General features: G+C 58.1%; 8 protein-coding genes across 8 annotated transcripts; 5 read left to right on the plus strand and 3 right to left on the minus strand.

Annotated features, from left to right (window-relative positions):
- Window positions 1-1,822: 1,822 nt before the first annotated feature.
- On the plus strand, window positions 1,823-2,779 carry B0H64DRAFT_327644 (uncharacterized protein; the record flags this gene model as incomplete). Its single annotated transcript, XM_062800790.1, has 1 exon — window positions 1,823-2,779. One exon carries the CDS (start codon window positions 1,823-1,825, stop codon window positions 2,777-2,779), a length of 957 nt encoding a protein of 318 aa, XP_062656923.1.
- Window positions 2,780-3,890: 1,111 nt separating this feature from the next.
- B0H64DRAFT_212255 (uncharacterized protein) lies at window positions 3,891-6,959 on the plus strand. Its single transcript, XM_062799454.1, has 6 exons — window positions 3,891-4,180; window positions 4,262-4,729; window positions 4,786-5,723; window positions 5,786-5,981; window positions 6,045-6,491; window positions 6,571-6,959. Exons 1-6 carry the CDS (start codon window positions 4,019-4,021, stop codon window positions 6,616-6,618), a joined length of 2,259 nt encoding a protein of 752 aa, XP_062656924.1. The 5' UTR covers window positions 3,891-4,018; the 3' UTR covers window positions 6,619-6,959.
- Window positions 6,960-7,263: 304 nt separating this feature from the next.
- B0H64DRAFT_426034 (NADP-dependent oxidoreductase domain-containing protein) lies at window positions 7,264-8,209 on the minus strand (the record flags this gene model as incomplete). Its single annotated transcript, XM_062805711.1, has 2 exons — window positions 7,984-8,209; window positions 7,264-7,923 (listed from the first exon to the last, which is right to left on the minus strand). Coding segments are annotated over exons 1-2 (876 nt in total), but the record flags the coding sequence as incomplete, so codon positions are not given.
- A 333-nt stretch (window positions 8,210-8,542) lies between these two features.
- Window positions 8,543-10,546, plus strand: B0H64DRAFT_212231 (uncharacterized protein). Its single transcript, XM_062799453.1, has 3 exons — window positions 8,543-9,030; window positions 9,090-9,527; window positions 9,589-10,546. The coding sequence occupies exons 1-3, from the start codon at window positions 8,967-8,969 to the stop codon at window positions 10,266-10,268; spliced, it is 1,182 nt and encodes a 393-aa protein (XP_062656926.1). The 5' UTR covers window positions 8,543-8,966; the 3' UTR covers window positions 10,269-10,546.
- Window positions 10,547-11,094: 548 nt separating this feature from the next.
- Window positions 11,095-13,211, plus strand: B0H64DRAFT_426036 (S-adenosyl-L-methionine-dependent methyltransferase; the record flags this gene model as incomplete). The annotated part of the gene is made up of 4 exons (XM_062805712.1): window positions 11,095-11,531; window positions 11,744-11,773; window positions 12,000-12,125; window positions 12,166-13,211. The coding sequence occupies exons 1-4, from the start codon at window positions 11,453-11,455 to the stop codon at window positions 13,209-13,211; spliced, it is 1,281 nt and encodes a 426-aa protein (XP_062656927.1). The 5' UTR covers window positions 11,095-11,452.
- Window positions 13,212-13,322: 111 nt separating this feature from the next.
- B0H64DRAFT_404395 (uncharacterized protein) lies at window positions 13,323-14,046 on the minus strand (the record flags this gene model as incomplete). The annotated part of the gene is made up of 1 exon (XM_062804384.1): window positions 13,323-14,046. A coding segment is annotated over one exon (664 nt), but the record flags the coding sequence as incomplete, so codon positions are not given.
- A 167-nt stretch (window positions 14,047-14,213) lies between these two features.
- B0H64DRAFT_376324 (uncharacterized protein) lies at window positions 14,214-15,592 on the minus strand (the record flags this gene model as incomplete). The annotated part of the gene is made up of 2 exons (XM_062802467.1): window positions 14,214-15,306; window positions 15,363-15,592. 2 exons carry the CDS (start codon window positions 15,590-15,592, stop codon window positions 14,214-14,216), a joined length of 1,323 nt encoding a protein of 440 aa, XP_062656929.1.
- Window positions 15,593-21,445: 5,853 nt separating this feature from the next.
- On the plus strand, window positions 21,446-22,755 carry B0H64DRAFT_212297 (CAP Gly-rich domain-containing protein). The gene is made up of 2 exons (XM_062799455.1): window positions 21,446-21,898; window positions 22,002-22,755. The coding sequence occupies exons 1-2, from the start codon at window positions 21,662-21,664 to the stop codon at window positions 22,485-22,487; spliced, it is 723 nt and encodes a 240-aa protein (XP_062656930.1). The 5' UTR covers window positions 21,446-21,661; the 3' UTR covers window positions 22,488-22,755.
- The last annotated feature ends 836 nt before the right edge of the window (window positions 22,756-23,591 follow it).

Consider the following 23,591-nt stretch of genomic DNA (forward strand, 5'->3'; position numbering starts at 1 on the left):
TCATGATGGATTCGAGGAATTTCCAGTTCAGCCCTAACCCTACGATAATTTTGGGATCTGCCACCAAATGCCCCAACTTCCCCCACTTCAACTTCAACTTGGGCTTCGAGAACCCATGCGCAACATCGACAATTCGGCGCAACACGCGATATTAATGTTTCTAATTGTGTCCCTCCCCTTGTGCCTGGCCCTCCCAAACCCGACCGAAATTTCAGTTCAGCAAAATGCGATACCTGGCCGGTGGTGCCCAAGGCTAAATGGCCTGAAACGGCCTTGGCTTGCTCGTAGCCAATCGATTCATCTCGCAGGTCTGGATTTGAAGATGCCCTGCCGAGCTTGCTCCGCGCCTCTTCACCCCGGAATCTGTCTGGAGGCGGCGGCTGTTCTCGCCGTGTCGCCTCAAATGGGTCCATTAGAACCATTGGACTACAGTGATCGACAGGTCGCGATTATGCGCTGCCAACAGAGCATCCACTGTCCTTGCGTGGGATCGCGGGGCCATGGGTCGTCGCATGCCGCCTTGAACCCTGGCTCTCTCCTCTCTGCCGACGATGGAGGGGCAGCTGGGAGCATGCCGCCGACGCGATGAGACGAGACCGCGGAGCTGTTGTGTTCAATGTTGCGGCTTTCGATCCGTTACCCGCATGGTGCCCCTGTCGACCACATTCCTCCGTGGGACGGGGTGGGCAAGTTTAGGTGCTCTCGATCCTGAGCCGGAGCAGTGCCTATGGCTTCATTGGCTAGAAAAGCAGGAAACATTCTTGCTTAATGCGAAACACTCATGGGGAACACCCGCGAGCCAGTTCCTTACCCACTGGGTCCCCCTGCTTCCGCCCTCCCGCTCTCTTCTTTATTCGGTTTTGGGCGTTAAACCGCTTATGACAGTGGCAGCTGCTCCTATTGTTATAAGGCCGCTTGCCACCACTGCCTCTCCATCTGGCCTTTTTCTGGCCATTCACCTTTGTCGGGTTCTATTGTCTGCCTCCCAACAATGAGAGTGCTGGACTATTGATCTGTCCTCCGCTCTTTTTTCCTTCGTCCATTTCTTCTTACCCTGTACGATCTGGATCGTCACGCCTCATGTTACCTTGAACAACTCTACTCTTCTCTTTTTCCAACTTATCATCTCTCTCGACACCTAGCTGTTTGTGTATCTGCCAGCAGATCCTCTCTAGCATATTCGGCACTCTAAGCACTGCGGGCAGTCCCATTGATATCAGATCACACACTCTCTGTAAGTACATATACACTGCCCAACCCACCTGTTCCCTCCTGAGCACCAAATCCCCAAATCCCGGGGCATGTTTTCCGGAACTACACCCACCCGCAACCCGGCGCTATAAACCCGCAGAGTCCACGGCGCGCCATGGCACACTCTTCTACTATCGAGTTGGGGCGGCGCTCGACGATGCGGTCGGAGGTCTCTACACTTTCGGAAGGCTCTACCGAACCCCCGGAGCGCCATTCGATAGTCTCATTGTATGAAGACGCGCCGGGTTCCCCTATGTCATTGCACCTCCCTACCACAGTTCGTCCCCCAACCCCTGGACCATCTAGAAGGCGATCAGCACCACGGAGGGCTCGCAGAACCCCGACTCGAGCCCCTGGCCAGCCACTGGCCAGTCGACCACTGCTCCAGCCCGCCTCCACTGAGACCCGGCCATCCAGGTCTCCAAAACCATTACCACCCCTTCCACCTACCCCAGACGTTCCCACCACACCGCCAGCACCCCTCCCACGAACACAACCAGCTCTTCGGGCGAAGGCAGCGCCTAGTAGACGGGCAAAGGCTAACAGGAGAGTAGCAAAACCTCAACACAAAATGTTTAGCCTCGGGCAGGACTCGAAGCTCCTCGGCGCCGGTCACGTCGTCCTCAATGTTCTACGGGCTTTCAACATGATCGGCCTGGCTGCCGCCATGGTGGCCAGCATGGTCATGCCCGTTCTCTCAGGCATCAAAGGCCACTTTTACTTTTTCGACATGATCACTCACGTCTTCGTCTTCCTCTTCGCCACGTTCCTCTTCGTCTCGGAGCTGCCGGTACCGTGGAGGAAATTGAAGGGGTACTACGAAAGGAACTGGCCTGTGTTTGGCCCGGACCACTCGCTCGTGTGGCTCGGCTGGGGCATGGTATTCATTGGCTTCCAAATCCTGGGCGATGCCTGGAAGCCGGCGTACACGGTCGAGACCATCGGGCTGGACTGGTGGCGCGCCATCCTCGCCGCGGCCATCCTCTCGATCACCTTCGGCTTCTTCAACATCTGCGCCTCCATCGTCTTCCGGACCTCCATCGACGGGCTCCGCGGCGAGGTAGTTAAGGTCACCTCCCGCCAGATCCGCACCCACGGTAACCTCTCGCTGCAAAACGCCGCCAACAAGAGCGACGACATCGAGCACAGCTTCTCGTCCCACTACTCGTCGCCCCACCGCGACAACTGGTCGGCGCGGAGCTATTCCAAGGAGGAAGAGGCCGTGGAGCCGTCGTCGGCCGTCAAGCGCCTCACGCGGGCCTTCAACCCGCGCAACTTCAACTTCCGCAAGTCGCGCATCCAGATCAGCAAGCCGATCCCGCACAACATGGCCGCCGACGACGTCGAGCGCGGCCACTCCAGCCACAGCCGCGGCGACAGCTTCGACGACAACCTGAACGGCCACGGCGAGGACCGCGGCAGCCCCATCATGCCGGGCCTCCAGCGCCCGCCGACCGAACTGCACCCCGCTTACATGCCCAAGTCCCGGACCAGCCTGTACAGCGCGGCGCACATGGATCGGTTCTAAGCATGGGACAACACAAACTCCCTCTTTGGGTTTTACATTTTCTTTGTTATAGACTGGAACAGTCAGTACACTGCTAGTGCGTGGTGGGAACAGCATTATACAAGGCAGGGTGGAGGTGCGGTGGGTTGACGGGCGTCTTGGGGGTTTGGGAGTCATGGGTTGGTGGTTCGTTGCTTTGTAATGTATACCCGCTAGTTTTTTTTCTGCTTTTCGGTGGGATGGCAATGGGAAGTAATAGTATTATCCAGTTGCCTAGATTGGAACAATGTTCGTTGAAACTGGCCTGGAACTTTGTTCCGACTTGTGTGCCATACCTCGTGGAGGGTCGGCTATCTTGTGGTAAATTTGTTAGTAAGTACCTAAGCTGGCCGTCCTCTCGCGTCGGGCCGGCAATGGGTGCGAATTATGAATCCTTAAACACCAAGATAGATGTTTAGTGAGCCCTCAAAAAAATCATGTGAACCCTGGGCTACCTCACCTATGACTCCGATGGAGAACCTGTGAGTTGAAGTTGGGAAAGAGCTGCTTGACGGCCCTGGCGGTTGTGGGCAGCTGTATGGTCCGTGCACTTGTTAATCAGCCCTTTGTCCGCGTCGCTCTTTCTTGCTTGCCATCGTGTGCCTCATTCCAACGACCGTGACGACTGCACTGCACGGCCTCTTTCCCCAGCTTGACTCGTTTCCACGGCTATAAATTTGACGGCCCCACGCAGCGTTGCGATTTCCTTGCGTAGCACGACAGTAACTGAAGCAGCTGCCGACTTGCCACAAGACCGTTCGACCACCACCCACTGACTGCTTCGCTGCTCCCACCACAGCGATTACCACCACATCACGACCATTCTCTCGCCCTTTCGCCCATTTCTGCTCTCTTCGCCAGGCCCACGACTTTAGAAGGAGAGGGCTGTGAATGGTGTGCGCATTGTGACTTGGGCTCTGTGTTCGGAAACGTGCAGCTGGGCTGGTGGAATCTGTGGAGGGCATTGCACGAGCACCCTGGTGCTGGGCTGGCCTCCATTCGCAGAGGGAGATAATAGCTGTTCTCCGTCTATTGTTCTCGTCGCCTGAATAGGGGCCCACCTCTGAGATTTCCCTGCTCCCATTCGTGACTGGAATCGCTAGAGGACATCCTTTCTGCGCCCTTCTTCACGGCAGCACTTCGCGGCTGTCGCTCAATTGACACTACCTGACCGTTGATTGATCTCTCGACCCATCATTACACCTGTTGCTCGACATAACCATGGCAGACAACGCGGCCGAGGTGGCCGAGGACTATCGACAGGCCCTCGAGGACCTGACGGTCAACTCGCGCATCGAGATCGCCACGCTGACCAACATCGCGCGTGAGAACGCACACCACGGCTTCGCCATCTCAGAGGCATTGGCAAACCACATTAAGAAGGTATGTCTGGCTATGCCGAAGGCTTAGACGCTCCCTGGCGATAGCTACACGATTGAACGTACAAGACCTAACTTTGATCAGGTGCCACCCGCACGGACACTGCCAGCGCTCTATGTCCTCGATTCCGTTGTCAAGAATGTCCCGACACCCTATGCGTTATACTTTGGCCCGAAGCTCTATTCGGTCTTTATGGGCGCTTACACCAAGGTCGACAATGCGACAAGACGAAAAATGGACGAAATGCTCAAGACATGGAAGGAGCCGGTCCCGGGCTCTATCTCAACGAAGCCTGTCTTTCCGCTCGAACAGGTCCGGCCCATCGAGCATGCTCTGATGGCCGCTAGAAACGCCGCCTATACCGCCCAGCAGAATAGCTTTCAGGGGCAGCAGCAGCTCATGCGCGGTCGCCAACCCGCCCCCAGCCGAGACACACCTACGCCACCGACTACCAGGTCATATCAACCTCCACCGCAGCAACCTTCTTACCCCGGGTCAAATGGGCATCGGCCGGATGCGGCTCAGCGGCCGTATCCGATGCAACCGGCCAACGTAAGCTAATTCCTACTCGTGAAATTGGCGATTCCTGTTGCTAACGACCTCTACAGGGCCCAGGTACCACATCTCACCGCTCGACACCGCAACCAGCTCCGCCTGCCGGGTCTCATCCACCTTACCAGCAGCCGGCCGCGGGACCAGTCTATGGCGCTCCCCAACCAGGAATAAGCATAGACAAGCTGAAAGATGATGTCCAGCAACTGATCGTTGCGGAAAAGGCGGAATTTGCACAAGACCCACTTGATACTAGTAAACAGACCAGACTGAAGGCGTTGCTGGACTTGCAAACAATAATCCAGAGCCAAGACATGCCTCAGGATCAGTTGATGATCATAAGAGATCGAGTTGCTGAACTTGCTGTAAAAATTCGCCCGCAGCTCCCAGTCACTGCTGGTCCTGCCGGCGGTGGTGTTGCTGCACCCAACACCGTTTATTCGGGAGTCTCGTACACCACCACTCCTACGCCCCCGGTTGTGTCTCAGCAGTCAACCCCTGTGCCCCCCGCAGCCGCCGCGGTCGTTGCGGCAGCTCTCGGGCGTCCTCCGTCTGCTGCATCGGCCCCTCCCGCTACGGGCGGAGGCGTGTCGATTGACTCCATCTTCGGACAAGGCGCGTTGGCGGCACTGATATCGGGAAATGCGCGGAAGTCGGCCACGCCCCAGCAAGCTCCCACACCACAACCTCCGCCGCCGGCCCCTGCCCCGGCGATCGGACCTGCGGCGGCCGCCGCGATAGCTGCTGCGTTGCGGTCGCCGCCTCTGCAAAGACCTGCTGAGCCGCCCAAGCCTGCGGCTTCGGCCCCCCCGGCATCGAATCCGTCAGCGTTGCTGGCCATGCTGAGGCAGTCCGGTCTGATCAAGCCCAGCGGAACGCCGACTCCCCCGCCAGCTGCTCCTCTGCTGCCCGGTTTCGGCCCGCATGGTTTCCAGTCGCTTGCCGGGTTGACTTTAGATGCCAACCCCCAGCTCAGGCCTGCTTCCCTAAAGACGTGAGTTCATCGTTATCCTCTCATATCACACATGAACGCATGAAATTAACGCCGCCACCCAGCTTCCGCCCGCATATGATCTCGCGACTCCACGAAGACCTCGGCCCGCCCTGTACCCAGTGTGGTCGGCGCTTCAAAGCCAACGAGGATGGCCGCCGCAAGAAGACGGCGCACATGGACTGGCACTTCCGCGTGCACCAGCGCATGACCGACGCCGAGAAGCGCGGGCAGCACCGCAGCTGGTATGTCGACGAATCGGTACGTATCCCCCCTTCCTTCCTTCTCTTTGCCAGCACACACCCATCATTAACCCCCACCCAGGATTGGATCCGCACGCGCGAGGCCATCGACACGGACTACACGCACCCACCGCAGGACCCCTCATCAACCTCCGCCTCAGACCACCACCACCACCACCTCTCCTCCACATCCGGCGGCGCGCACGACGGCGGCGCGCACGGCGGCAAGCCGAACTCGGCTTCGGCAGCAGCAGCCGCCGCCGCCGGCAGGATGATGCCCTACCTGCCCGTGCCCGAGGACAGCGCGCGCGCCAACAACGCCTGCCCGATCTGCCAGGAGAAATTCGAGATGAAGTGGCTCGACGAGGCCCAGGAGTGGGTCTGGACTGATGCTGTCCGCGTCGGGGAGCGTGTGTTTCATGCTAGCTGCCACCGTGAGGCGTATGGCGTGCAGGCTTTGGCGCAGGCGCAGGCTCAGGCACAGGCGCAGGGCCAGGGACAGGGGGTGTTGGGGAAGAGGAAGGCTGAGGTATGTTTTTCTTTTTTTGTTTTCTTTTTTACCCCTGAGATGAGATGATGGGGATGGTGTGCTGACGATTTTGTGATAGGATGATGTTGGGGGCTTAAGAGGGAGAATGAAAATGGAGGGGTATTGAGGGCTTGGTTTCTGGTTGGGGGTGAGGGACGGTTGAGGATGGATGCATTATCAGGCGCGTGATGGAATGGAGGTTGCTGCTTGTCTTTGCTTGTTGCCCCCGGCAGGTAGTGCCTCTGGATCTTAGCATCATCAATGGCCGGTATGCTTTTTGATATTTTCAGCAATGTCTACCACAGGTTGACGAATGGTTTTCGTGGTGAAAACGCAACTAATATGGGTCGTACGGCATGTTCAGTGGCTGTGTGTAACTGAGAGAGTGAATCCTACGCTTATGAGGTATTCACTTTTGTGGCAAGGACGAGGATGACAATCACTACTACCAGAATATGAGAAGTGAATTGGATGAGCCGTTTGTAATTTGAGCTTTCATTTCCTATCTTGATATTAAACCCTTCCCATTAACATGAACCCAAGACGTGAATGCTAGGCCCGGTGAGCCCAACCATTCTGCAACCACCCAACCCGCAAACCTACCCCTGACAACACCACCACCACCACCACACCACCCACCCCAGAACCTTCCTCACAACCCCCCCTCTCCCCCTCCCCCCGCAACATCACCAACCAACCTCCCAAACTCCCCCGCGCACCTCTCCCACTCCACCGCCCCCTCCCCCGTCCCCCTCCACCCCGCCACCCTCCCCAGCACCTCCAGATCCTCCCGCATATGCGCCCCATCCCCCGTCCCGTTCAGCACCACCACCCCGGCCCGCACCATCAGCAGCGCATACCACGCGCCCGCGCGCGACAACCCCGCCCCGCGCGCCACCCGCGCCACAAACCCCCCGTCCCCGTTCTCCGGGGCGGATTGCTGTTGTTGCCAGACGAGTGGGTTGCCCGTCAGCGTCCAGAAGCCCTGGTAGCCGGCGTTGTGGGTGGCGCACCAGGTGCGCACGCTGATGTCCCAGCGGCGCTCGGCGGCGCGGAAGCGGTTTTGGATTATGCTGGGGGGTGGTGGGAGGGGGGTTGGGGATTGCGGGGAGGAGGAGGAGAGGGCGCGCAGGGTGGGCAGGGTGACGTTGGAGATGCCGAGGCGGCGGACGCGGCCGGCGCGGGAGGGGTCGGTGGTGGTGGTGGTGGAGGTGGGGAGGTAGGTTGCGAGGGCGGACCAGGCTTGGAGGGTTTCGGCTGTGGTGGGGAAGGGGGAGTGCAGGATTAGGGCGTCGAGGTAGGCGGGTTCGTGGTCTGGCGTGGAGAGGTTGGCGAGGGATGAGGTGAGCGAGGCGTGGATCTGGGTGGGGATCGGGTCCGTGGGAGAGTAGGATGGGATGGAGGAGTCGAAGGGGGTGAATTTGGTTTGGATCTGGTTGGTGGTTAGGATGTGGGATGTGGAAAGGTAAATAGGCAGTTGGGAGGGACGCACGAAGAGGTCTTTCCGAGAACATATGCCCTCGCTGATTGCGCGGCGGATGCCCTCGCCTGTACCGGCCTCGTCGTAGTGTCTCTTCATGGCAGCAGTGTCGATGCCGCGGAAGCCGGCCTTGATGGCCTCATACACGAGATCGGCGGTCCGTTCCTTCTTCCACGCGGTGCCGTACATCATGGGCGGCATCTCCGCAGTGGCCTCGGGGGTTGCCATGGTGTTGTTGCTTTCTAACCGAGACAAAGGCCGGTTAAGATTATAATGAAATGAAAATGGTTTACGTTGATGCCAGGATCCGAGGGGGTTTGGGTTTGGTTGCCTCGCGCGGATGAACAACGGTGCTCCCCCCCTCCAAAGCACGCCAGTCATTGATGGGTTATTTTTGAGAGAGGGCGGGGAAGCTGTGTCGCTCAATGAGGGGATCAGGAGGTGGTCTTGGTTGTATATCGGCTGTTGGACCAGAATATAACGATCCTTCCTTTTCCTTCTTATGAGTAAACTCATCAATTCGTTATACCAGCTCCATTCTCGAAGATGAGAAGCACTGTGTATTCTGTCAACCACGAATGACGTCGTCAACACCCATGCAAGATCGCCAATCTGTCCCGGGAAGCTCTTCCCGGGGTTCACTGAGACATCCCGGGGGGAGCGGTCTCGGCGCTCCCTGATTCGCTCTGCACCCTGTAGCGGGCCGATACCAAGTTGATTTAGCGCGGAGGGAGCTGGAGATCCAGGGGTTGCTCCCGCAGTTCAAGCTCTGGATGTTTCGGCCATTTACCCGCAACGCCGTCGCTGCCCCGCCATGAGCCCCATCGATGGAGGGGAAGATGGGGGGTCACGGCGGACAACAGGCTGTTGCTCTCGGTTTTAAGAGCCAGGCGCCGAGAAGTTGACTAGAAACTTCAAACTTCGCTGCTCTCCCCCTTTCCAAGTCAGTGATCATTAGAGAAACCCAAGCATCAAGTCATCCCACAATCACAGCGATGGCGTCGTCAACTCCGTACACGGTGAGGTGGGGTATCATGGCCACGGGTTGGATTGCTGAGGGTAAGTAAACTCCCACGCTGAACCGCGTTTCCTGCACGGCGCTTACTTTATGCCCGCAGTCTTCACCAAGGACCTCCTCGCCAACCCGGCCATCCGTGGCGTGCATGATGTTCGCCACGAGGTCGTCGCCGCCGCCTCCTCCAGCTCCAAGGAGAGGGCCGGTGACTTCCTCACCAAAGTCAAGGCCCCGAGCTCCGCCAAAGCGTACGGCTCGTACCACGAACTGGTGGCCGACCCCGATGTCGACATCGTCTACGTGGCCACACCCCACAGCCACCACTTCCAGAACGCCATGCTTGCGCTCGAGGCCGGCAAGAATGTGCTCTGTGAGAAGGCCCTGACCGTGACGGCGTCCCAGGCCCGCAAGCTCGTCGAGGCTGCGCGGACCAAGGGTGTCTTCTTCATGGAGGCCGTGTGGACCCGCTACTTCCCTCTCAGCATCCAGGTGAGGGACCTGATCTCGTCGGGGGCTATCGGAAACGTCTATCGCACCATTGGTTAGTTCAAAACTCCCACCTTCCTGTCGTCCAGTGCCATGCTAACATGGAACTTAACCAGCCGACCTGTCAATCGGCAAGGACAAGGCCGACGGCAAGATCGACTTCGCCGACTCGCACCGCATGGTCAATCCTGAACTGGCCGGCGGCGCCCTCCTTGACCTCGGTATCTACGCCCTGACCTGGGTCTTCCAGACGCTGTACCACGTGCAGCCCGAGGAGCAGAAGGAGGCGCCCAACGTCATGGCCGCCATCAACAAGTACCACACCGGGGCCGACGAGACGACTAGCATCATCCTGCAATTCCCCCAGCACAAGAGCCACGGAATCGCGCTCACGTCGCTCCGCGTCTCCAGCGATGTGGACGGCAAGAACAGCGCCGGCGCATCCATCCGCATCCAGGGCTCCACGGGCGAGATCCAAGTTATGGGCCCCGCGTACTGCCCGCTGCAGTATCGGGTGATCAAGAAGAACGGGGGTGGCGAGGTCCAGGTGGTCGACTGCCCGATCCCCAAGGACCCCGAGAGCGGCTGGGGCCAGGGCATGTTCTGGGAGGCCGACGAGTGCGCGCGCTGCTTGCGGGACGGGCGTAAGGAGAGCAAGTCGCTGCCGTGGAGCGAGAGCATCACCATCATGGAGGTCATGGAGGAAACGCTGCGGCAGGGCGGGGTTGTGTACTCGGATGTCATCTCGACCGACGTGTACGATGCTCAGAGCCCGCTGAACACTGGCAAGCGGTAGTTCGTTGGTAAGCTTGGAGCTTGGAATGTGACACTGGTGAGCTGAGAAAATGGGCTGGGCCTTAACGGGACTGGCGTCATCAGCCCTAGTTCAGTTCGGGGCTGGCTGGGCGAAGCTGTTGTTGTTTCTTTTTGAGCTTAACGAGTTAGTTAGTCAGCCAGAAGACAGGGACGTTCAGGTTCAGGATTCTGAGGCTGACATGCCCGGATGTATCTGATTTCTCATGCATGACCTTCGGGCTTGGAGGATTGTGACTAGATGTTGGAGCAGCCAACCAGGTTTCGGCTCTGTCTCCTTCTGTTTCCCTCTCTCAATCCACCCCTCACCGTCACCGGAGAGAGACCTACCTGACTGGGTTCGGGACTGGGCCCGTTGAGAACTGCGGCTATTTGTTAGGAGTACAGAGTACATCCGGGTCGGATAGGTCGTTATCAGACACGTTCAAACCGGAGGGTGTCATGCATGACAACTTTGTGCTTCCTGCCAAGGCGCTTTTCTCGGGCCCGGAACCCTGGGTCCCGGTTGCTGTCACTGCATCGAAGTACTGTGTACGCGCCCTGTTCTTCACTTTCCCATGCATCATGATATCGGAAAAGGGCCGGGGGCTGGAGGTGAGACGGAGGGTAGGATGCAGGTCCGACACATGCAGAAAAGAGGGTTACTTCAGCCGTCGAACTAGCACGATCGGCGGGTCTGCAGAGAGACGGAATCGGGAATCGTGATGCAAGTAATTGCAGAATTTTCATCCAAAGTTCGTCACAATTTGTGCGCCAAGTTCCATTGCTCCTTCCTTGGTTGCAGCGTTGGGGGCAGCTCGGCAGGCAGCGATTCGAAGCTCGAGGAGGGGGAGAAGGAGGGGGAGGGGAGGAGTTTGTGTGCAGGTGATGAGTGGAGGAAAGTTGCTGGCTTCCCCCACCATCCACAAATCAACGTCAGAATGTTTCAGTTCAGCCCACACACAACCTTCAGCTTCTCTATTCGACTCTAACCTAACTTTAACCCAACCGCAGGTTATACCACATCCGAACCGGTTAACCGACTGACCGAGCAATCCGCCTGACCTCGAATATCCCTGCTTTATATTTTTGCTTTGTTTGAGCGGTCGGGGCTGCCTGAGGGAGCTACTGCGGAGGTGAGCATCTCGGCTACTGTCTTCCACTTGTTTGTACCCTGTACCTACATGCATGTATCTCATACATTGTCCCTCTTCCGTCGTTCGTGCCCCTTCAGCCCTGTCCGGCTCCCTGTCCGGCCGGGGAAGTTGTATGGGTGTGCCCGGAACTGCACATCACAGATTTGGCAAGGAACCATGCTTTACCCTTTTTACCCCTCCAGTTGGCAGACCCCCTAGGATGCCATTGTCTCTCTTCCGATTCTGCGCGGGCGGATGATGGGATCGGATCGGATCGGGCGGTCGGGAACTGGGTTCTCCCCCTGTCTCTGCATCCTCGGGACTCCCACATGCGCACATCGAGGGACACACTACGGCAAGTGCAATATGCGTGGTACATATCTGCAAGTCGTGGCAGTCCCCTAGCTCATGTCTTCTCGACCGCTACATTTCGAATACACCCTTCTCCGCTCTTTCATGCGCTAACAAAGAACAGCGGTCAAGAACACACCAAAAGAAGGCGCACCAGGAATCTGGAATTTTCCACGTCCTTCGACTAGGCCGGCAGGTGTGACGCAGCGGTGTGTGAAGAACTCTGCGGCCTGACTTGACGAGCACAGGAAACGACCAATCCTCAGTTCGCTTGGCTGTGTCCCTCGTTCCCCTGCTCGGCCCGCGGTTATCTGGCCACCGCGCTGTGCGCCACGCCAAGTTGGGCCTCAGGGAAGCAGGACCTCATCGCGACCGTTGCCCGACCCAGAAGCAGGAGCGGGAGGGCTGCCCGAGGTATCGTTACCATGGCTTCGTCGTCCGCCACGCCATCGGCCCTGCCGTCCTCTTCGGCGGCTGATGCGGTTGCCAAACTAACAGCCGCCCCCACCGCCGGTACCGAGACGGGGACTGGGACTGAACCAACAGCGGCCGAAGCAGAGGCCGAGGCTTACGAGCGGACACACGTCCACGGCGTCTACGAGGCGATCGCCCCGCACTTCTCGGCCACTCGCTACAAGCCTTGGCCTGCCGTGGGGTCGTTCCTGCGCTCTCGGGCAGCCGGCGCCGTTGGGCTCGATGTGGGCTGCGGCAATGGCAAGTACCTGGGCGTGAACCCCGACGTCTTCATGCTGGGCTCTGATCGGAGCCCATCGCTCATCGCGCTTGCCAGGGACCGTTGCATGCAGCTCCAAGCTCAACAGGGTAATGCGGCCGAGGCAGGAACAGGCGGGGAAGCCGGTGGCGCCGTGGTGGCCACTGACGTTCTCGTGGCTGACGGGCTTTTGCTACCCTTCCGTGAGCGTGCTGCAGACTTCGTCATCTGCGTGGCCGTCATCCACCACATGTCGACGCGGGCAAGGCGGCAAGAAGCGATCCGGCAGCTGCTGCGATGTGTCAGGTTGGGAGAGGTCGGGCAGACAGGGGGCCAGGTCCTCGTCTACGTTTGGGCGCTGGAGCAGAACGCAAGCCGACGCGGATGGGACGAGGGCGGCGAGCAGGATTTGCTGGTGCCGTGGGTCTTGAAGTCCCAACAGAAGCAGCCGAAGCAGCAGAAGCCGCAGAAAAGGGCCCTAGCCCAAAACCAAGCCATTGGTGGCGGTGATGCCGTCGATAAGGGCGGTGAAACACCGCCTTCACCAACACCAGCTGGCCCTGCCGAACCAGGGACGCCACTTAGCCACACCGACCCCGTCTTTCAGCGTTACTACCACCTCTACCGCAAAGGCGAGCTGGAAGAGGATGTGCTGGCGGCAGGGGGTGTTGTCGTTTCCAGCGGCTACGAGAGAGACAACTGGTGGGTGGTTGCTGCCAATGAGCCGGTCCCCCAGGGTCAACAATGAGGCCTAATCTGAAAGTACATCCTGGGCCGAAGCAAATACTGTTTGTAACTGGTATCGGCTGCCTCTCCCCTGGACCGCTCTAGTCTCTCTCACGAATGCAGACGCCCCCCTTCGCTTGTTGTGACTGCTGCATCTCATCTCATTCGGTAGTCTGTCTATCGGGTTCTTTGACTACCGCCCATTGGGCTTGATGATCCATGCTCTCCGCGTATGCCTCATCGGTTCTGTTATCCCCCACACGATTCCCTGTCTCGTAACCCAGCCCAATAGAAGGAACAACGGCTGTTTCAAGCGGGCCGCTGCCCCTGAATCACACACCAGCCCCTGGTAAACGTCCAAAGTAAACTCCATTGGCGCCCCTGCCGCCCCCCATTTTTTGCCCGCTCGCCGTCGTGACCAACAAACAAGAAACCGGTCTAGACTTTTTGCTTTTTTGCCCCTTGGTACCGTACCACTTAGCTCAGCAGACGCCGTGTAACACGAGATCTTTGATGTGACTTGAGAGAGAAAAAGGTCTTTCAATGGAATGGAATTGAGAAACGACAGGCGTAGAAGCAAAGGGGGGGTTCTCGCCCACCAAAAGCCGGGGGACTCTTTACCCCAAAGAAGGAAAGGGAAGCAGAGTAGTAGCTGAAAGTACAGATAGCCGTCCGCGTTTCGCCGCCGCGTGCTGTTGTCGTGGATGGTTCCGTGTAGGCAAGGGAATAAATCGAAAGAATGGCGATGATGGTGCTGTTGCTGTTGCTCCTCTTTTGCCGTCGTTTCAGGTAGTCGTTCGTCCCTCTGTCCCATCCGTCGTATCCCGTAAATGTCCATATCCATATCCATATCCATATCCATATCCATGGCCATGCCCCATACCCATGCCCAACCCGAATCCCATCGCTCTCGTAAATGCGTAACCCATGATGATTTTCTTTCTTTCAAAAAGAAACCAAAACAAAAGAAAAGAAACAAAAGCATAGGCAAACAAACCCAAAAAAAACCTCCCACATCAAATCATCAAATCCCATGCCTAGCCACCCTCCTCGCCGGCACCATCCCCGCCCCCATCTCAAAAACCGACGACGGCTGCTGCTGCGGCGGCGGTGGGGGTGGCGGCGGGGGGTATTCGTCCCTCGCCCCATCCCTAGCCGCCGCCGATGACGAAGAGTACAGGTGCTGTCTCCGGCGGCTGGTCTCGCGGCTGCCAAACCTGTGGTCAGGCGGACTTGCCCGCCGCTTCCCATGCCCTGGCCCTGGCCCTGGCCCCGGGGGCGCCGGCTCGTGCTGTGGGTATGGAGACAGCGCGGGCAGCAGGCCGCCGCCGCCGCCGCCGCCGCCTGGTACCCCCGGGCCCGGACTGGCCGTCGCGCTGCTATGGATCGGGCTGGTCGCGGTGCTGGGTTGGTACTGGTGGTGTTGGTGGTGGTGTTGGTGCGGTTGCTGCTGCTGCTGGGAGGAGTGGTGGTGGTGGTAGGGGTGGGACGGGGTCGGGGGCGGGGGTGGGATGCCGCTGCCGCCGCCGCCGCTGCCGCCCCCCTGGGCGTAGGCCGGCGTGCTGTAGGGGCTGATGCCCGTAGTCAGCTCCGCGACGCCGGGGAGCCCGCCGCCGCCGCTGCCGATGGAGCCGCGGCTGTGGCCGAAGGAGGAGCCGCTGGTTTGGATGGGCGCTAGGCCGTAGCCGTAGTCGCCTGTGTCTGAGAGGGGGGGGCCGAAGGGCCCGCGCGGGAGGCTCTCGCGCCGGGAGGAAAGGGGACGGCTTCCGATGGAGGTCGGGGTCGGCGGGGGGATTAAGGGTGGGATTTGGTGGGAGGGCGGGCCGGGGCCGGGGCCGGGACCTGGGGGTCCCCGGGTGTAGCGTGGTGATGGTAGGCCGGAGAAGTCGCGTGGCATGCTGCCTTGGGACTGCGAGTGAGCGTGGCCACCACGGGTCGGGGAGATTCGCTGCGTCATCGAGCCTTGTGGCTCGTTTGACGCTACGTTCAGCGAAAATGGAACGACTCCAGCCCGCCGAGCCATCTCGGCCTCGCCTAGCTGCCAGTGCATTGCCTCAGCGGCTCGCCAGGGGACTTGCATCTCTTCGGCTACCTTGGCCCATATTTCAGGTTTGAACCTGGGAGGAGGGGGGTGTTAGTGATGTCCAGGGGGGCTCCCGTTGGCGGTGCTTACCTTTCGTAAAGCCTAGCGAGTTTGTTTTTGCGCTCCTCGTCCCATTCACTGCGCCGTTCCAGGTAGTTCTGGTAATGAAGGCGACAGCTGATAGAGCTCCGGCCCGGGAGCCGCTTCGAAATGTCGTCCCATTTCATGCCGCTGCCCCTGAGTTCTATGATGAGGGAATCCTCCTGGGACGACCACTTGCTCTGCTTCTTCGCAGGCGACTCGAACGTGTGCGGCGGCATGCTGCGCTTCCCGCCACCGCTCCCAGGACGGGAGTTTATCCTTGAGCTTGATGTTGGACCCGAGATGCTCGGCGCTCTGCTTCCGGTCCCGGCCGCGGCGCCAGATCGGGGTGACAACGGGCCGGTTGCTACGGCGAAGGATGCCGGCGACGGGCCGCTCGTAGATGCCGTTGCCGCTGCGGATACTGGGACCGTGCTAGATGGTGTTTGTTGGGCGGGGGACACGGCGGACTCATTTGAGTCGTCCTGGAGAAGGGAGGCGATATCCACGATGGGCTCTATCTCGCCGGGTTTAGCCTAGAAGGGCAGATGTGGCATAGGCACGCAAGGTCGTGCGTCTTGGTGGAGAGCTGTCCCTCTGTGCCGCGTAGTGGGTTAGATGGTGTCAAGTTAGATGGTGTCCCACGGGGCTCGAAAGTTCTTGTCCCGCTCGGTTAGGCCAAGGATCCGGTATCGTGTCTCGTCCTTCGTCTGAATATGGTAAGTCTTCGTGGCTCAAGCGATGTCGACGCGCGCAAGGTACGTACTAGCTATCCGGGTGAAACGTCAGCAGGGCGGACCAAGTGTGGTCACTCGGGCGAGCTAGGCGAGGAATCGGACTCGGAGCGCAAGGTGGTTGAAGTCAGGTGCAATGGGTAAACGGTGTCCGTGATCCCTGGGTGCTAGGGACGGGTGTTCCTGTCGTTCCTGTCGAGGGTGGACGGTGCTAAAAGGGGGGCCGTCTGTCCAAAGAAGGAGCGAGGGTCCCTTTTAGATGGGACTACTGGAGTTGTCTTTCCTCAAGAAGGCGTGGCCCGTATATCCAGGGTGGTCTTTAACATGATGATTGGTTCTTCAAGGGGAGCGTTCCACCAATGAACGTGACAAGATGAGCAGAAGAAAAGTAGGCAATGGAGACAAGGGGTGCTCGCGGATGGATACGTCGGTCAGGCGAGGTTGGCGGATTCCTGCGGCTTGAGGGGAGTTGTTTCCCTCCTCTCCAGAATCGCCAACTGGAGAAAGAGGTGAGCAGCAGGGAAGGAGCTTGGAGCAGAAGGGGGCCGGGATATCTCGATGACGCCGTGCCTGTCGGGGGTGGTGAGGAGGGGTGGGGGACTGAACCGGGGTTCGAGGGAACACGAAGCTAGAGACGACCGGGAGGAGGAAAGACTTAAAGATGAAGAAGACCTTAGAACGGGAGTGTGCAGAACTAGTTGCATGCCATATAGAGATGGCAACGGCAGAGGACCTGCTGGGCATACCACGAGGGGTGTGAGCAGGGAGCGAGCGTATAATTGTGGAGCGGGAGGAAACAGAACAAGTAGATGTGGGTTCAGGGCTTGGGTGTAGGATGCTGTGCTAGGCAATCGGGCCCCGGGCTTGCATAGGGCTTCGGTAGTAACTGGTGAGTGGTAGTATTGCCAGGGGGGTCCGGATGTACAATGCAGCAGCCCCCATGCCCGCCAAACGCTTTCGTTTTTTTCTTGGAGAGATGTGCTAGGGGAAACGGGCGATTCCCGGGAAGACAACCGTCATGGCTCGGTAAGCAACAATACAGTTTCTGCTAGCGTCCGAGGGTTGTAGCAGGGTAAGGTCAAGCGCCGATAACAGCATTGGCCTTCCCACGCCGCGTGTTCGTTCCAGAGATGGGAAGAACCAAAAAGTGCTGTTCGCGGATCCGGTCCAGACGTTCACGGCCACATGAACCGCACCGCCCAGACAGCTAGTCATACGGTGGCTATGTACCCTGTTCTGCGAAGCAGCACCGGGTTCTTTACCTGTGGGCTTCTTTACGATATTTGTGTGATCTGGCGCGGGGCGTCTAGTTGCCGGGGGGGGGGGGGGGAGGCTCCGGAGGCGATGACAGCTTCAAATCGAACACCACGGATTGACAGATTGAAGCTCGCCTTGCGGGATGCCGGCCGGGAGCATACCTGGTGGCTACGGGGTGAGTGTATCATGCTTTAATGCTGGTCTGCGTGAGTCGCGTTCAGTCCGATAGATTGGTGGATCCATGATCGGAACATGGGAGGGAGGTTGGCGTCCTCAACGCCGAAAGGGTCCCTTGCGAGAGGATCGGGTTGCAATCCGCGGTGGCTGACTGCCGTTGGGCTCGACCGGCCTGTATTCTCTACTTTCCCCACGAAGTAGCAAACGCAATCGGTAGCCTGTCGTGCGCCGCTTTGGAGGTTGGAATGGACGGTACCTGCTGCATGAAGAACTGGTGGCGTCAAAGAATGGCAAGGCGTTGGCCAAGTCAACGCTACATCGGCATTGTCTTCAAGCATTATCCTCGTCGGGTCCGGCGGCGAAGAGTCCTAGTAACGTGGAGACGACGGAGAGCAGGACGGCAACGAATGAGTGGCCAGGACGAAAAAGAGAGTGCCCCATGGGTTCGAAACCGCCACTGACGGGAGGGGGGATTTGCGAACGGTGGAAGGGGGCGAGCCAACTCGTGGTCCATGCCTCGATTTGAGATTTTTCTGCCCCGACAGCCCGGCGGCCCGGTTGTTCCTTGGTAGCATCATGCTGTTCAGAGTTCCGGCGCCGTTGTCGAGTTGTTGCAAGCCCATATTTGGCATCTGGAACAAGAAAAAGGGCTAAATTTGGCGGGCGAACAATGCATACAGGAAGGATAGAGGAGGTGATCGATCCTTTGGGGAGGCTCGTGCTGGGGTCAAGATAGAAGAGCGGGATGGAGGAGGCTCGCTTCGATCCGCGACTTAGCCATCCAGAAACAGACGTCCTTCGGCTCACACCGTCGCCCGGGTCACAAATCGGGTTTGAGATCTCAACCCTGTCCCATCACCAAGATCCCAGCCGCCTACCCGATCTGGCGAGCGCCATCGCGATGGCACGTTGGGAGGATCTCTGCTTGTTTTTTTTGAACCCCCGTGCGCAAATAACGACATGAACCTGTCTCTCCTCCTCCTCAATGCGACCAACCCCTGTCAAGCTGCACAGGAGGGGCTAGAGAGATGCTCGACGCATTACTTGCATGGACCAACGGGGGGCAAATGCCCTAACATCGTAACATCGACCGAACTTGACCCGCACCTCTCGCTCTCTTCAGTCGCCCGGCCGCGGAAGTGGCAGGGCGGCAGCGGCGAGGCGCCGGTGCAGCGAGGGATCGGAATCGAGCACTTGTTGCCGAGCTTGAAAGCTTGATCCGATGTCTGTGCGGCTCCGGAACCAATGCCGGATCACAACAATCCTTTGTCACATGTCCCTGACCTGGACGGCGATGGCTGAACAATGAATGTCCACATAATGGATTGTCAGCGTCTGCGTTGTCGGAAACCCTCGGTCGGCTGAAACCGTCGGTTTCTATCCAGCGACGAGATGGCCAGACCAGCCAGGTTTCTTTCTGCCGACGAACTGGCGGTCAGCTTGCATGGATTTCTTCCCCGCATCAGTGAGGATCAGGGTTATTATGGTAGCATGCCGGAAAGGCGATCATGAATCGCGTTTCCGTTTTTGGGTTCTTGCGTTCGAAGAATTCCCCGGCCGCAGAGTGCTCCACTCACTGGTGAACCAGGACTTTACACTTCATGGTTGAGAGCATGCTTTTGCCCGCCCTCGGTTGAGATGCTTGTCTCAACCCACGGACCAACGGGCCATCAGACCACCGAGGGCATCAAACAACCCAATGACAATTGGACGGTGGTCAAGATAGAGCTGACAGAACATGCTCAGCCTCCCTCAACTTATGTTGTCGTGGGGGGTTCGCATGCGCGGCGAGACCGCGCCTTCCAGGGGGGGGGGTTAAAACCGCAGCATGGGACTGGCGGGTGCTGATTCTGCGTTGTCATCCAACGTCTCCGGTGATATGGCCCTCGCAAATACGTGGACTTCATGACCTCATCTGGCCCTACGCCGAGGTGGGAACGGCAGCAAGGGCGATCCGCGACAGGGAAGGCGGCAAGAAGCCGTCCGATAAACCTGGAGGCCGCTTGAAACTAGTCTGGAGCAAACGGGCGGGGGATGGTGGGTTTCTCATGGTTGCTTTTCCGTCGCCCGCGCGGTGACGTTCGCTAACCTTGAGTTATGCGTTCAACAGCGCGGAAGGTGTCGGTTTGGCGCGTTCTGTTTCGTCTGTGGGCCGTTCGTCAAGCTCAACAGCTGCCAAGTCAAGTGAGACGAACCTCATGTACGTCGACGTTTTTGCCCTCTCTGCCAGGGCGGGCGCCTTTGAGCCTATGGGAACCGTTCCAGCCACCGCCAGATCAAGGCGGTTCGATCGCTTTCTTCACGCAGGAGATGAGTTATTGGATGGTCAAGACCGCCGGCTCCCTGAGGCCAAGGCGAATGCTTATCGCTGCCCGTCCTCGGCTAGCTGTGGGCGATGTGTTGGTCTTGGCGGGCTTCGTTCGCCTTGGCGGCGCCATCCGTTCAATTTTTGTGAACTTGTGTCCGTTGTTGCTCCAGGTTGTGGCGGGCCGGTAACAAGGTTTCAAAACCACGTGTGGGAGCAGAAAGAGGATTGGACTTCGCGCAGACATCCCCATTCCGGCGTCTCCGAAACCGATGAGTGACACTGATTGCACTGCGAATAAAGACACGCCCAGGAGGTTCGACCCTTGGCCCTGGCCATCATGTCATCTCCCGCCCACGTCAGAAAACTGTCAACAACGTCACAGGATCTTGTCGAACGAACCAACGTGGCGGTGAATGACACAGGAACAGATCTTGGGTAGCAAGCATGCATGTCGTCCCTGGCCTGACACTTGTTTCGAGCCCATGTCCCTGTCATACTTGACAAATGCGTGGCTAAGTGAGGACGAGGCGACGAGGAGAAAGCCTCTTTTTTTCGGTTACGACGCTGTGGGAGGAGGCGAGCTTCATTGTCAAATGGACGGCGCTGCCTGGATATGCAGGACTTTCTGAGCGGTCAATTGCATGCATGGCAGAGCGGTGACTCGCGAAGGGATACATTTTGCAGAGGAAAATGGAGGAAGAGCGTGTTAGTGGACAGTCGAGACAATGGGATGCTTATCTCGGGTACAGGCCTCGCGCGGCCGCCTCAACTATCAGCAGTTGCAACGGGGCAAGGGCAAGGCAATGGATGGATGACTTGTCAGATGCTGCATCCATCCATTGTCCAGCCGTTCCGTTTGTATGTGTATGGGGTTAAGGCGGACACGGGCGGCTCGTACCGGCTGGTATGGAGTCTCCGCCTCGGCTTCGGGCATCGATAGTCAATGACGGGAGGCCGTCGGACGCGTGGACGAGTCCAGCATCATTGTTGAGGGTCAAGCCAATAGTGATCTGCAGGGCCGTTTGACTTTCAGCTTGCGGCGGGATCTGGGGTCTGACCGCATCGATGCCGAGATGCCTCAAGCCGATGGTGCTTTGGAACATCTCCAATGGGACGGTGTCTGGTGAGGCTGCAAACGGGCAGGACCTGAATGATTGGAAGCTCCGCGGGAGAACATTCGAGTCCTGTCAGTTCCCGTACCGGGGCGCCAGATTGTGTGTTGGCGTCGGGAGGCCGCATGGGTCAGGTTTGTTGCAATATACGATGCATTGTTTGGGTTAGGAGATTGGTCATTGCGGTTTTGGCAATGATTGAGAAGTTTGAAAATGCCAGAAGGGAAAGAATGAAACAGAAGGTTTGTGATGTGAAATTGCGCGCCCGAGATGGAAGGCACAACTAGCACAGCCACCACCCGGGATGGCACTGTGGCTGGTGGTATAGCGATGCGGCGTAACTCTCCTCTCCACAGACGTCAGGCAACAACCCCACACACACAGTTGAGGCAGTTGCGATGAGAGGGAACCTCAGAACCCTAGAACCCTCCCTCCATGTCAACAAGATCTTTGCATTTCAAAATACAACTAGAGGATTGGGAGTATTTTAATCGTGAATAACTTCCTCCCACACATCGTGAAAATCGCGACAGGGGCAGTCCTAGCAAGCGAGCGCCGGTTACGAATACTTTCGACTCCTTTCTCTCAGTTTACTAATTCACTCGGCTCACAACGTGCTACGTCTTGCAATCGGTCTCTACAATTTCCCTCCACCAAACAACGAGAACATCCTTCATCAATCCAGTTCTTATCAACTTATCAACACCCCGAGCTTCAACTATGGCAGACGTTCCTCTCTATGTGGTCTCTGACTACGCCTCCGCCGAGAGACGGATTACTCCGTCGTGGTCCATATCGCAGCTCAAGACCAAGCTTGAACCCATTACCGGCATCCCCCCCTCGTGCCAGCAGATCTTTCTCAAGACGTCATCCAGTGAAAAGATTGCGGTCGAGGCTCCAGACGAGGAGTCGGTTTATCTACAGCAGTTTCCCCTCACCCCTTATGCCGAGTTGCTGGTTCGTATATCCTGACTTCAACCCCCGGGCACATCACGTCGCTATCTTAATGGAAGATCAAGGGGGTCTAGGTGGAAAGTGGGAGGTTAATCAAATATGCCAGATCGTCGACACGAGACCCGCCTCCGCAAGGCCCAACTTCTCAAGCACGGCCGGTGTTGAGAAGTACGTGTTGCCCGAGGAGGAATACGAAAAGAAAGCGGATTCTGTCCTCGCCTGGAAGAAGACGGAGAAGCTGGGGCGTTTCGACCCTAACGCTGCGAATCATGAGCAAGCAAAGATAACCGCCATTTCTCAAGAGATCGAAGCCAGGGGCATCGCCGTGGGAAAGCGCTGCCAGGTCGGCGAAGACGACTCTAGACGGGGGGAAATCAAGTATGTGGGCGATGTGAAGGAAATCCCCGGCCTGGGTGCTTGGGTCGGCGTCCACCTGGATGAGCCAGTTGGCAAGAACGATGGGAGCATTGGTGGCTCCCGCTACTGGGGCGAAGAATCGCAACTCAAGCACGGCGTGTTCGTTCGCCCGGAGCGGGTTGAGGTTGGCGACTTCCCAGCGCTGAATGACCTCGAAGACATGGAGGAGATTTGAGCGGTCGGTCACCGGCGCGGTTGCCTGCACAATGGAAGCGTTATAATGCGTGGCGTCACCCCAATCCCCACATTGTTGGTTGCCGCAACGCTTGATGCTCCCCGGCCTGCCTTTAAGTCTTTCTCATGCGCAATTGCCTGCTCTCATCTCGGTCTGTGCATACAAGGTAAGCTTGGGCACAGCAACCACCAATTGACCGCCTGGTATCCATCTGACAAGCCACCCGGAGCAGACTGTTGCGCAGTTCCACCCTGTCAAAATGGTGGCCCCCTTCCTTTATGTGGTCCGAGAAGCGACGCGAGCTTGGCCGCACACATGGGCAGTGAAACAACCGCGACCTCCACAATACACAGTCTTGACAAACACCAAGCCTCGGAGAACACAAACAAGCGAGCACATCAGTACCGTGACTGTCATTTAGCCGCACCTGCCGGTGTTGCTGCAAGGATGTTGTGCTGTAACACCCCCTGTGTGATGTCCCGTCTCTCGCCAATACCACGCTACTCGGCACGACTTGTTACCCTGAACGGCCCCAATGATCTCGAGCTCGCACGATATATCTAACCCACATTTAAACCGACCAAGTCCCTTGTGGACGCGTATGGCAGCTCCAGTTGTTTTCTACATTACCAAATGGCCATGCCCGCCTCTTTTCTCGGGCTTCAGGGGTGATTCGTCCACAGAAAGTAACACAACAGGGCACGTTACCTATTGGCTACCACGCTCTTGAAGTTCCCTGTTAGCAACCTGGAGAGCTGCGCTCAGCATCTGAGACGTTGATGGACGATCCCTGAGCTCGGCTGCCAGCGTCCCGAGAAAATCTCCGAACCAAAACGGTGTGTTTCGCTGGACCGCTGTCACAGACCTGTCAAGTGCCAACGATGAGCCGAATCCGGGAAATGCAACAAAGACCCACCAGCGAAGAGCCTCAGCTGAACAAAGGCCGAGGAAGTTCACTACCTACGCAGTACACAGTAGATGTACCTTCGTCGTTTAACTGCCATCCCATCTATGCGGACAAAAGCCAATCATGATGACCACGCTAACTCGGTGTCGGCAACATCCTTCTTGTAGAACATTCGGAGGACGGCGTTGCGATGATGT

Source organism: Chaetomium fimeti (assembly GCF_033439085.1).
Source record: "Chaetomium fimeti strain CBS 168.71 chromosome Unknown B0H64scaffold_6, whole genome shotgun sequence".
Taxonomy (NCBI): Eukaryota; Fungi; Ascomycota; class Sordariomycetes; order Sordariales; family Chaetomiaceae; genus Chaetomium; species Chaetomium fimeti.